Below are 12,158 nucleotides of genomic sequence, written 5' to 3'. Positions count from 1 at the left end.
CTACCAGTTACTATCCCCACAGTTGTCTTTATTGATATAGTGACATTGGGGGTTATTTACTACAACAAAAGTGAGTATACCCCTAAGTGAAAATGTCCAAATTGGACCCAAAAGTGTCAATATTTTGTGTGGCTACCATTATTTTACAGCGCTGCTTTAACCCTCTTGGGCATGGCGTTCACCAGAGCTTCACAGGTTGCCACTGGAGTCCTCTTCCACTCCTGCATGATGACATCATGGAGCTGGTGGATTTTAGAGACCTTGTGCTCCTCTGCCTTCCATTTGAGGATGCCCCACAGAGGCTAAATAGGGTTTAGGTCTGGAGACATGCTTGGCCAGTCCATCACCTTTACCCTCAGCTTCTTTAGCAAGGCAGTGGTTGTCTTGGAGGTGTGTTATCATGATTGAATACTGCCCTGCGGCCCAGTCTCCAAAGGGAGGGGATCATTCTCTGCTTCAGTATGTCACAGTACATGTTGGCATTCATGGTTCCCTCAATGAACTGTAGCTTCCCAGTGCCAGCAGCACTCATGCAGCCCCAGACCATGGCACTCCCACCACCATGCTTGACTGTAGGCAAGAAACACTTGTCTTTGTACTCCTCACCTGGTTGCCGCCACACACGCTTGACACAATCTGAACCAAATACGTTTATCTTGGTCTCATCAGACCACAGGACATGGTTCCAGTAATCCATGTCCTTAGTTTGCTTGTCTTCAGCAAACTCTTTGTGGGCTTTCTTGTGTATCATCTTTAGAAGAGGCTTCCTTCTGGGACGACAGCCATGCAGACCAATTTGATGCAGTGTGCGGCGTATGGTCTGAACACTGACAGGGTGACCCCCCACCCCTTCAACCTCTGCAGCAATGCTGACAGCACTCATACGTCTATTTCCCAAAGACAACCTCTGGATATGAAGCTGAGCACGTGCACTCAACTTTTCTGGGCGACCATGGCGAGGCCTGTTCTGAGTGGAACCTGTCCTGTTCACCGTGCTGCAGCTCAGTTTCAGGGTCTTGGCAATCTTCTTATAGCCTAAGCCATCTTTATGTAGAGCAACAATTATTTGTTTCAGATCCTCAGAGAGTTCTTTGCAATGAAGTGCCATGTTGAACTTCCAGTGACCAGTATGGGAGAGTGAGAGTGATAACACCAAATTTAACACACCTGCTCCCCATTCACACCTGAGACCTGGGAAAGGACAATGGCTAATTGGGCCCAGTTTGGACATTGTCACTTAGGAGTGTACTCACTTTTGTTGCCAGTGGTTTAGACATTAATGGCTGTGTGTTGAGTTATTTTGAGGGGACAGCAAATTTACACTGTTATACAAGCTGTACACTCACTACATTACATTGTAGCAAAGTGTCATTTCTTCAGTGTTGTCACATGAAAAGATATAATAAAATATTTACAAAAATGTGAGCGGTGTACTCACTTCTGGGAGATACTGTATATATTCCTGTATTCCTTTACAATATTTCCTGTATTATTGCAACATTCACCTAATGTATTTAATTATTTTATTCTGACATGGTTACGTATGTTCCTGCAGTACTGGTTGGCAATTTCAATAATGTCTTAGATCGGAGTCTTGATACTGTATATTCCATAATGATGGCCCTAAAGAAACCTTCCATTTGGCCTTGGCCAAAATAGAAACTGAATTGGGCCTGATATATCAAGCTGCATCACCCTGCAGAGTCCCAATACTCATGTTAGTGCTAAATAGTTTGGAAATTTATCTAAAAATACAGACTGGTACCTTGATCCCTTTGGCTTACTCTTTTACCTCAGTCCTATCTAATGTCACTGCTGCCAACTGAACTCATATCTTTAATAGGTGCACCGATTAGTTTACTATGGTTTAGAATGCACTTGAAGTATTCTAGTGAGAACTACTTATTAAGGAAACTTCCTCCACTAAAACAAACTTCCCCAGGCAGACTCTCAAGCAATAAAACAATATATTCCCAAGCACACTGGATACAAATCCAAGATATGCTCAGACCTGCTTTGCTAATGAGGGCAGATCAGAGAGGCTTCTTTAGTCATTACAAATGCTTTTTATAAGGAGAGAGGATAGGCCAGTTGCTGGCACAAATTATTTGGACCCAAATAGATTACAGTTTTGTAGGGTATGTCATATCCATTACTAGTGAAAATGGATATTACCATGGACACCTTGGCAGAGTTATGTACTTTTTACCCACATCTTTACACTTCATAAAGCTGACTTTTGGAGAAGGGAATTATATCATATATGTATCTGAGTTAACTTAACTCACAAGTGGAATCTAATACTCTGCCCTGCAAACTTAAATGTGAACAATATGTGGGTCCAATATCTGCACAATGGAATATTATTCTTCAGCATGTCCTCCTTGTTTCCCTTCCTATGTTTAGGAGACTTACACAATATTTTCTCTTACCTTTGGATAATTTTGTAGAAATAGAACACATCTAAATGTCATGCAGGGTTGAACTACAAATACCACATTGAAAGGTCATAATTAATACCATTATCAATAGTGGAAGCAAAGTAACTATGCTTCCCCCTATGCTCTCCCCTCTAAAAGTGTGGAAAAGCAAATAATAAAAACTACCGTATAAATATTGGATCCCTTTATATAGAAATCCACCAGGAATCACAAGCTGTTTCTCACAACCGCATATCATTGATATTGCTTTGAAAATTGAAAAAAGCTTGGTGGACAAAGTAATCTCTGCTAGCTTAAAAGGGCCACAAGGTAAGGTAAAAATGTCTGTCACAAAAATAATTTTTTTACTGTTTATGCCCCTCTCACATGGCTGTAGCATATGTAAGTTGTCATTGCAGTATGGAAAAAGTGCTTTTGTAGTTTTATCTCTTTGTATGGACAACATGAAGGTCATAAAAATATGCTGAGCAAGACTAGACAAGCAAGCAGTCTATTAAGTTAAAAGATAGCCTCTTTGCAACATGGTGCGTCTAGATATTAAAGACTTTACAGCTTGCTATTGCTAAAAAAAAGTCAATAGGAACCCTGGCTTGTCCTTGACAGAGGAGTAAAAAAGAATTAATTAAGAAGATTTTCACCTGAATGGAAGTTTGAAGGGAACATTGGTTGATGGACAGCTAAACCCTTTGTAAATCAGCCAAAACCTGTTGTTTAAAATGTTGTATAAAAGTTTGCAAACACGAAAAAAATTATGAAAATATAAAGCCTTTCATTTTTAAGGATTTGTCAACATATCCTTAGACTGACATTAACAGAAGTGAACAGTTAAAATAATCTCTGCATATATGTGGAATCAATAATTTTTAATTACCTCTTTTTTTGCATGCTTCTGGGATAAGTGGTATTTTTTTCATTCACTCCTTTATTTCTGTATAGTGCATATCTGTCTTTGCATTTTTAGGTTTCTTTTAAGTTAGGTAATGCTATCAGAACAGGAAATGCATTTCAGTAAAGAGGCGATAATTTAAACTGATCCAAGGGCTAGTGGTACTTACGGATGCATTCTGGCTGAGTTCCACTCCACGTTAAATTAGCTAGACAATTACGTGTAGTGGAGCCTTGAATATGGTAGCCTTTGCGACATCTAAAGAAGACAGTACTCCCAATCTTCAAAAAAACAAAAATATCAGAAATATGTCAGGAGTCTTAGAATGAAGCAAGTGAAGATAGCTATTTAAATGATAATGAGGCACATAAATGAAAATGCAATTTTTTTTATAAGACAAAATGTACGTCCAAGCACTATTCCTTTCCTCTTTAGAAAAAAGTACTGAAGGAGAAAAGTGATGAGAAAAGACAAGCAAGTCATTGTTTTTGGAAAAAGTATGTATAAATATAAATACTTATATATTATTTTTTTTATATAAATGCAGATTAAATGCTAGTTTATTCTAATCACTGATTTCTGTTCAATTTTCAGTGCAACAGGTGAATAACACATCCATTCAGAAAGAAACCATATATTGCATAACACAAAACATTTTCAGAATAACTGCAGAAGATTGAACAGCAACCAAACTAAAATTTCTATGGCTAGAGTATAGTTTGACATGGGTCTAGCCATTAGTCTTTGCCATGTGAAGTGTAGATTGTGACTTTTCCACGCTGCCCAGTAATATTGCTAGCCATAGCACCTGGGGCACATGGCCTGCATCTTTTCCAGGGTGGAAAGCAAATTATCGGGAATAGTGCTGGTAAGAAAAACAGCTAAACTAATAATCTAAGCTAAACATAATCATACACATGAATATGCTATGGGGTTGTAGGATTTTACTGAAAAGTCCATAGGTCCAAAGGTACCTGCAGCAGATCATCAATGGGAGTAAAGTAATCTCTGCAATATACTGTGTATAAAGGAAACACCAAAGGGCACAGCTCACACGATGCATAAGATTGAGAGTATGTAATCCACCCAGTTTGGTTAGCTGTTGAGCCTCAGTGTGTCTTCAGGAGTCAGAAAGTAGATGCTGCTGTCAGGAGCTGTGTTTCGTAGCTACACTCCCCACTCTGCAGTCCCCCCAGATGTGATGTCACTTCCAGTCCTGCACAATCCATGCTCTCCAGAGTGGCTCATAGATTTCTGGTTTTGTATCTGGTGTCCAACACAGCTCCTGACATCTGCTTCCTGGCTGCTAAATGCACATTGAAGCTCAACAGTTAACCTAATTGGGTCTTATCTTTATGAATCTTGTCAGTTGCCATTTGTGATGTTTAATAAAGTCTTTTCTTAGTTGGCATCCTCTGCTGTTTCCTTTATATCTTTTCCAGGGTGTCCCAGGTTCCAAGCATCATTTATTAAACACATTTCTGGTCCCCACTGCAGCACCACCTTCTACCACCCCCACACTACTAGCAGGCATGTTGCTGGCTGAAAAGTTCCATGGCCTGGGCCTATAGATTGCATACGACACTTCTGCATCATTTGGCTTCACCCCAACTGCATGTGCTCCTGCCATAACACGGGAGTGACCGTGGAAGATGTGTGTGGGTGTCAGAACAGGTGTGAGTAGAAAGTAGCGTAAAAATAGGTGTGAGGAAGGGCTGCAGTGTTGAAACAATTGTGAGGTAGGGGTTCATTGTTAGGTCAGGTATGAGAAGAGGTGCAGTGTTGGAACAGGTGTAATAATGGGGTGCAGTGTCAGGACAACTGTAAGGAAGGGGTTCATCATCAGAAAAAATGTGAAAAGGCAGTGCAGTGGTGGAACAGGTGTGATGAGGAGACTCAGTATTGGAACAAGTGTGAGAAGAGAGTTCAGTGTTGGAGCAAGTGTGGAGTGAGTTCAGAGAAGAAATGGATGTGAGAAAGGGGTGCAGTGTCACAAAATGGTGTGTGAACGTGTGCAGTGCTGACAGATGTTTGCCAGGGGTGCAGTAATGAAAGATGTTTGGGAGATGCAGTGCTGGAAAAGATGTGCAGTGGGGGGCAGTGGTGCAATAGTTGATCCGGGGTGCAAGATTCTTAACAGGCAGAACAGGATTCATTTATCAAAAGTGGAAAAAAAACTAGAGCATTCATCTGTAGCATCCAGAATACCTACTTACCACTACAGGTTAGAAAATGGAAGATGAAACCTTGCTAAACATATTACTAAAAATAGGCTTTTACTTTTTATCAAGTTTTCAAAAAGAATTAGGCCTATTATGTTTTTTGTTTTTTTTTTACCCAGAGCAAAGAATTCACAGTAAACTAGTTATATGAACAAGTGAAAGGACAAACAGATGTTTCATAGCAATAAAAATTGCACATATTTGTAACAGGTTTCAAAAATCTTGGAACACCTTTCTGCTAATGTGTACAATCATTTGGACATGGGCAGAGTAAGCTCAAGAGCTCAGTTATCTTGAATTCTTGCTTGGCAGCTGCCCTGGATAGCCTGATTTTTACTGAGTAAATCGGGTTTTAACATACATTTGTTGTCATAATGTTTCTGAAGAGTGGGGTGTTCTTGGAGTCCTCACCTGCATAAAATTCATTTGAGAGATTAAGACTAGCAGAAACTTCTAGATAAAAATGGGCAGAGTTTACAGCGTAATGGTAAACCTCTGGTAATTTACTTATCTCTAAACTGATGGATATATATATATATATATATATATACACATATATATATATATACACATATATATATATATACACATATATATATATACACACACATATATATATACACACACATATATATACACACACACACACACACACACACAGTATATAGTACCTTTTTTTTGCAGCTTTTTAGAAAAAGGGTATACAACTGGGTGTACTAACACATTATTCATGAACTGATTATTATTAAACTGGATAAGACATACAATAATTGTTCTAATTATATTTAATTTAATTATCCTAATTTGGTAGCAATTAAACAATGCTTATTAAATGTTCTCATTACCTCATAGGCCTTGGAACTGTTTTGCATGCCATAATGAGGCGTTCCAGGGTCTCTGCAAGTATTATGAGCTGGATCTGAAAAGCATGCAAAATGTGAACATAAGGCAGAGTTACTATAGAAACCATCAATCATATTAGCTTATTTGCTTTACCATACAAAGCTTTCCATCAAAATTAAAATAAGATCGGGAACATGAAAGATGTCAAAACGGCTCAAAAGAAATGTAGTTTTCATATGGAAAGTAATTAATCGAGAAATCATATATAACTTTCACTTGTTTTTATTCCAATAAAAAAAGAACCCAGTTAGTTTTTATCAGGCAGGATATAATAATTCCTTGACTATTTTTGTGGATAACACCTAGTCAGGGATTTTTATTCAGCTGGGATGTGGCAGAAGTCCATCCCACTACCTCTGGAGTTGCCAGTTGCCCGTTTCTTACTACTGTCTCTTTTAAACACAGAAGCCCAGCTTCTGTGTTTGCAAGTGACAGCACTCCTCTCCTGGTGATTATCACAGACCCCCCCCACCCATAAGGGAAAGGGGTGCTGCCTCTGTGATCCTCATCTCGTGCCTGGTGAGGAAGGTGGAGAGCCAAATGAGAATGCTACTGTTAGGCGCTTTTTACAAGTAAGCACGTGGAAGGTGATGGAGCATTGAAGGGGGCAGTGAAAGAGGAGGATGCAGAGGTCAGAGCTGAGAAGGAGCTTAACCCTGAGCTCTGTATTTACACCACCCTGAACCCTGAGCTCTGTGCATAGCACCACCCTGAACCCTGTGCATAGCACCACCCTGAACCCTGATCTCTGTTCATCAGAATGCCCTGAGCCCTGTGCATAGCACCACCCTGAACTCTGAGGTCTGTGTGTGTAGCACAATCCTGAATTTTGTACATAGTGCAATCCTGAACTCTGTGTATAGTGCAATCTTGAACCCTGAGCTCTGTACATAGTGCAATCCTGAAATCTGAACTCTGTGTGTAGCACAGTCTCGAACCCTGTGTATAAATTAATCCTAAATCCTGAGGAGCTCTCTGCATAGCATAATCCTGAACTCTAAGCGTAAATCAATCTTTAACTTTGTGGATAGCACAATCTTGAACTCTGTGTGAAGCACAATCCTGAACCCTAAACTCTGTGCATAGCGTGATCCTGAACTCTGATCATAGCACAATCTTTAATCCTGAGATGTGTGCATAGCACAATCATGATTTCTAAGCTCTGTGTGTTGCACACTCCTGAACATTGCACCTTTTGGGTAACACACTCCTGAACCCTGTATCCTGTGTGTAACACACTTTTGAACCCTACACCCTGTGTGTAATGCACTCCTAAACCCTGCACCTTGAGCATCGTGCAATCCTGACCCCCCCCCTGGCAGTAGTGCACTCGCCGCTTCTGGTCACAGACATACAGCACAGAAATATTATCAGACTGCCCACTTGGGGAGACTGAAATACTGTTGCTTACATTCAGATATTAAGCCCTGGGGGAGACTCAAACAAGATCCATGCAGGATACCCCTCTGAAAAACCCTCTGAACAACAGACCTTCCACCTTCATTTAAAACACATCCAAAACTATGTCCCACATTAAGAGAGCAAAGCTCTCTTTGCTCCACTACTACGTCCTTATCTTCCAGCCATTCTCCACGCTATTTGATCTTAGGCAACCCACATTTTTTTCTCTGGGACTTCAAGATGGACCCTGCTTGATTCTTGGTGCTTCCAGGCTTCTCATTTCCTTACTGTGTCCACTTGGCCTACTATACAGACATCATTGGGCCAGATAGGGCCTTTGGCTTAGACGTTAGGAAAGAACTACAACTTCAACATTTCTTCAGCTCTATTGCTCCTCCAAGTAGCTTTCACCGCCGGTTGACTACCTAAGAATTTTGCACTGACCACACATTTTTTTCCTGTTGGCCTCACCTTGGATGACCTTGCTTTGCCTTCTTCACAAATGAGAGAATGATTTAGGTAGAACTTTTAATGGCAGATCAAAAGAGAAATAGTATACAATTTGCCTTGAAATCATCCATCTGTACCCAAATGCAGTAAAAAAATTCAAGATTCTAACCAGATGGTATCAAACGCCATCTGTCCTTCATAAATTTTTCCCTACTACTGCCAATCACTACTGGAAATGCCGGGAGGAATGAGGGACATTGCTGCATATATTTTTGCCCTGTCCCAAGCTTGATCACTTCTGAAAGGAGGTAACCAGAATATCTCAAACATTCGCTGACTACTAAATTACAGAAGATCCTTAGTTTTTTCTTCTGCATGTCTCAGACATTCCTGCAAAATTGTACAATAAATTTATCCTATCTTCTTCTGGAAAGACCCACAACCTCCTTCCATCAGGCTCTGGCTTAACAGAGCAGAATAATTAAACCAGATGCAGGACCTTTCCGCTCCAAACAAATGCAAGCTGTACTCCAAAACCTGGCTTCATTGGAATATGTTTTTCTATTCTGTGGAGGGTAAGACCTTTTTTGAGACTGGCCCTAGTAGATAATTTTATAGCTTTGTTCCCACCCTTCTGCGCTGTTCTTTCTTTCTGGTTTGTTCTACCCTTGGCCCTTCCAGGCATTAACCCTTTTGTTTTTTTCCCAGCATCTCATGTGCCTTCCTTATTCCCTTTCATCCCATTGTTCTTTCCCTAGCTCTCGTTTCACTCTTCTAATAAAATGAAAAATACAGAATCCTACTCTGTTACGGCCACATCCACGAATCTGAGACATGTATTGTAAATGAAAACAGATCAGAGAGAAACTATGTGTTTTGTTTTTCAGGCTAAGTTCATATCTACTTTATTAACAAGGTTTTTATCCAGTTCATTTATTGGGTTATTATTAGCGCATTGCTCTCCATTTCTATATCAACTTGATTATATTGTTCCCTGATGGTCATCTGTATATGACAGATTGTATGACTTTTGCCTTTATTTATATGGCAGGTTGGATACTGCAGTTCTTAAGTAAATAATAATAATTAAAAGAAAATTGTAAATTGGTGTCAGTATGTTTTAGGTAGGATCAAAAAATCAAAATGCACACTATTGTTTCTGGGCCCTACTATGGATACAAACAGCAAATAACACAATGTATACACATATATGCCATCACTGCAATTTCCAGGAGAAGGAGAATTTGTTTTGGATTGTTCTTTGGTGGTAGATTATCCACTTGACCTCTGGAAGGTTTTACCCCTTTATGACCAGGGCATTTTTTGCTATTCAGAACTGCGGTACTTTAACTGGCAATTGCTCAGTCATGCAACACTCTACCCAAATTAAATTGTTACCATTTATTCAAACAAATATAATTTTTTTTAATTCATATAATATAACATAAAAAACACAGTGGTAATCAAAAACAACCAAAAGAAAGCTCTATTTTCTATTTTTTTAATAAAACATATCCAGTAAAAAAATAAAAAAATCTAATTCCCTCTTTTAGGCCAAAATGAATTCTGCTAAATGTCTTTGGTAAAAAAAAGAAACAAACAATAAGTGTATATTAACTGGTTTGTGCGAAAGTTATACTGTCTACAGACTCTGGTAAATATACTGGAATTTATGCAGCTATGATGCTATTCTGGTAATGTTGGTGATCACCAACTTATAGTGGTACTGTAATAGTGTGGCAGGCATTCAAGCACTAGCTCATGCTGACTGGGAGGTACACTAATATACTAACTGACATTGACATCAATATGACATGAATACATTGGGCATTGCTAATACTGTACACTGTCACTATACTAAAGACACTGGAATGGAAGATGTTAACACTGGATGGGAAGGGGGGTTGGGGTGTGGGAGTTCCTGCACCTATTCTCTGTAAAAAAAAAAGCCCTACACCTAAGTGTCTAGTTTGGACATGTTAAAAGCTGATTTCCTTTTCCAAAGGACAAAGTTACAATGTCTCTGCAAAAGTCTCCCTCCCACCTTATTCAGTCTGGCTGTGGAAGCTCATAATGTGAGTATGATAGAAAAAAACTTCTGCGCTGCTATAGGTATAGATAGGACTATTGAAAAAAGCTGCAAACACCTAGACCTAGACATGATGAATGATGTGTGTCATATCACAGGAAAAATACCTTATTACCCCAGTCTGTGTATAAGCACAGGACAATTGTGTGTAATGGTAAAGTTTTTTTTTTAAATGCATTTCCTGTATTTTTTCCTTCTTATTTATTTATATAATACTAATAAAAATAATTAATGAGCTTCTTACTTTTGGGTACAATTCTTGTGTATAGTTATTCTTTTTTAATTCTCCTTTCTATAAATCAAAAAGTTATTTCTTTAACTTTTGATTAAACTGCCTACAAATTCATTTCCAAACATTTTCGGATATAATAAAAAGTTTTAAATGTCACTTACCAATACAAATTGGCTGAATACCGCTCCAGGTGCCATCTGACTGGCAAATTCTTCTAGATGACCCTACCAAGATAAAAGGGGGTCTGCACTGAAAAGAAACTTCTGATTTGTAGGTAAAACTTTTGCCATTGAGATGTCCTTCAGCTGGAGTCCCAGGATCACCACAAAACACGGCTATAAAATGAAATGGTTTACATTAGATACATACAGTATATAGTCAAATTTGAGTCAATAAACAATAACAGTTAAGTCTAAGGTCACATATACCCATATATGAAAATGAGGCTGGTGTCACGTTTTCTGGAACCCACTTAACCATCCTTTAGGTAAAGGCAAAAATATATTTAGGCAAATGAATCAACATACAAAATAAAGACAATCAGCAAAATGTTTGTTTTACTTGCATCCTTCTGTAGTATGTTGATAAAAAATAGTATTGCTGTTTCACCATAAAATGCAATATTACAGTTCACCAAATACTGTATAAAATAAGTAGTATGAGGGGAAAATCAATTATCATATTTCAACAAAAACTATTTGAAATTGAAATGTATTACAGTTTTAAACTGGAAATGTAAGTATATGTTAGTCTTAACTGAATGACATTAAGGGGGGGTTTACTAAAACTAGTGCACTCAGAATCTGGCACAGCTGTACATGGTAGCCAATCAGCTTCTAATGTCAGCTTATTCAAATAAGCTTTGACGCTAAAATCGGGAAGCTGATTGCTTTCTCTGACGAGCTGCAGCACATTTTGCACTCTCTAGCTTTGGTAAATAACCCCCTTAATTGTTAAATCACTGAATCATAAACAAGTGCTGTGTTTCTTTTTTAATTACATAGTTTTTTTTTATCAATTTTTTCATCTGTCATCTTTTTTTGCATATTATCATTGCAGAGCTTGTGCAGACTACTTGCAGTCACTTCATGTTTATGTGCTTGCATGCTTACATTGTTGCATGTTACATCTGAGAGCAGGTTTCCCGATGATAATATACATCTGCAATTTGTCTCAGCAGGAGTCAGTTAACAGAGACCATGTTACAGGGTGACAATGAAGAAGCACAATTAGGAGACAGGGGCAAAGCAACATCATCCTATAACAAAGATCATTAGGCAGATTCACCAAGTATTATGTTAGTGAAAGCTTCAGATTTTAAAAGACTGAATATAGCTTTTGAAATTATTGTAACATATTAAAGCTTTTATGAGATGCTAATGATTGGGTTTGCATATACCAAGAGCAATTGCGATAAAATCAACGACAACCACATTACAGCAAATCTGCATATTTGATGCACGAAAAGCTGAAAAATTGATCAATTCTTAGAGCTGAGAATCTTATACTATACTTGAAAGCACATCATTCACTA

General features: G+C 38.6%; 1 protein-coding gene across 1 annotated transcript in view; it reads right to left on the bottom strand.

The window, feature by feature from the left end:
* The window catches only part of CSMD1 (CUB and Sushi multiple domains 1), a 2,075,474-nt gene that overhangs the window by 80,510 nt on the left and 1,982,806 nt on the right, over window positions 1-12,158 (bottom strand). The window contains exons 61-63 of the mRNA XM_089679519.1: window positions 10,786-10,959; window positions 6,395-6,468; window positions 3,497-3,608 (exon numbers count right to left, since the gene is read on the bottom strand). Coding sequence (XP_089535645.1) covers window positions 3,497-3,608; window positions 6,395-6,468; window positions 10,786-10,959 — 360 coding nt within the window. The remainder of the gene's footprint in view (window positions 1-3,496; window positions 3,609-6,394; window positions 6,469-10,785; window positions 10,960-12,158) is intronic.

This window comes from Staurois parvus, unplaced genomic scaffold, assembly GCF_062004578.1.
Source record: "Staurois parvus isolate SC_StPar_1 unplaced genomic scaffold, SC_StPar_1.0 ptg000226l, whole genome shotgun sequence".
NCBI lineage: Eukaryota > Metazoa > Chordata > Amphibia > Anura > Ranidae > Staurois > Staurois parvus.
This window is presented reverse-complemented; position numbering and strand designations above follow the sequence as displayed.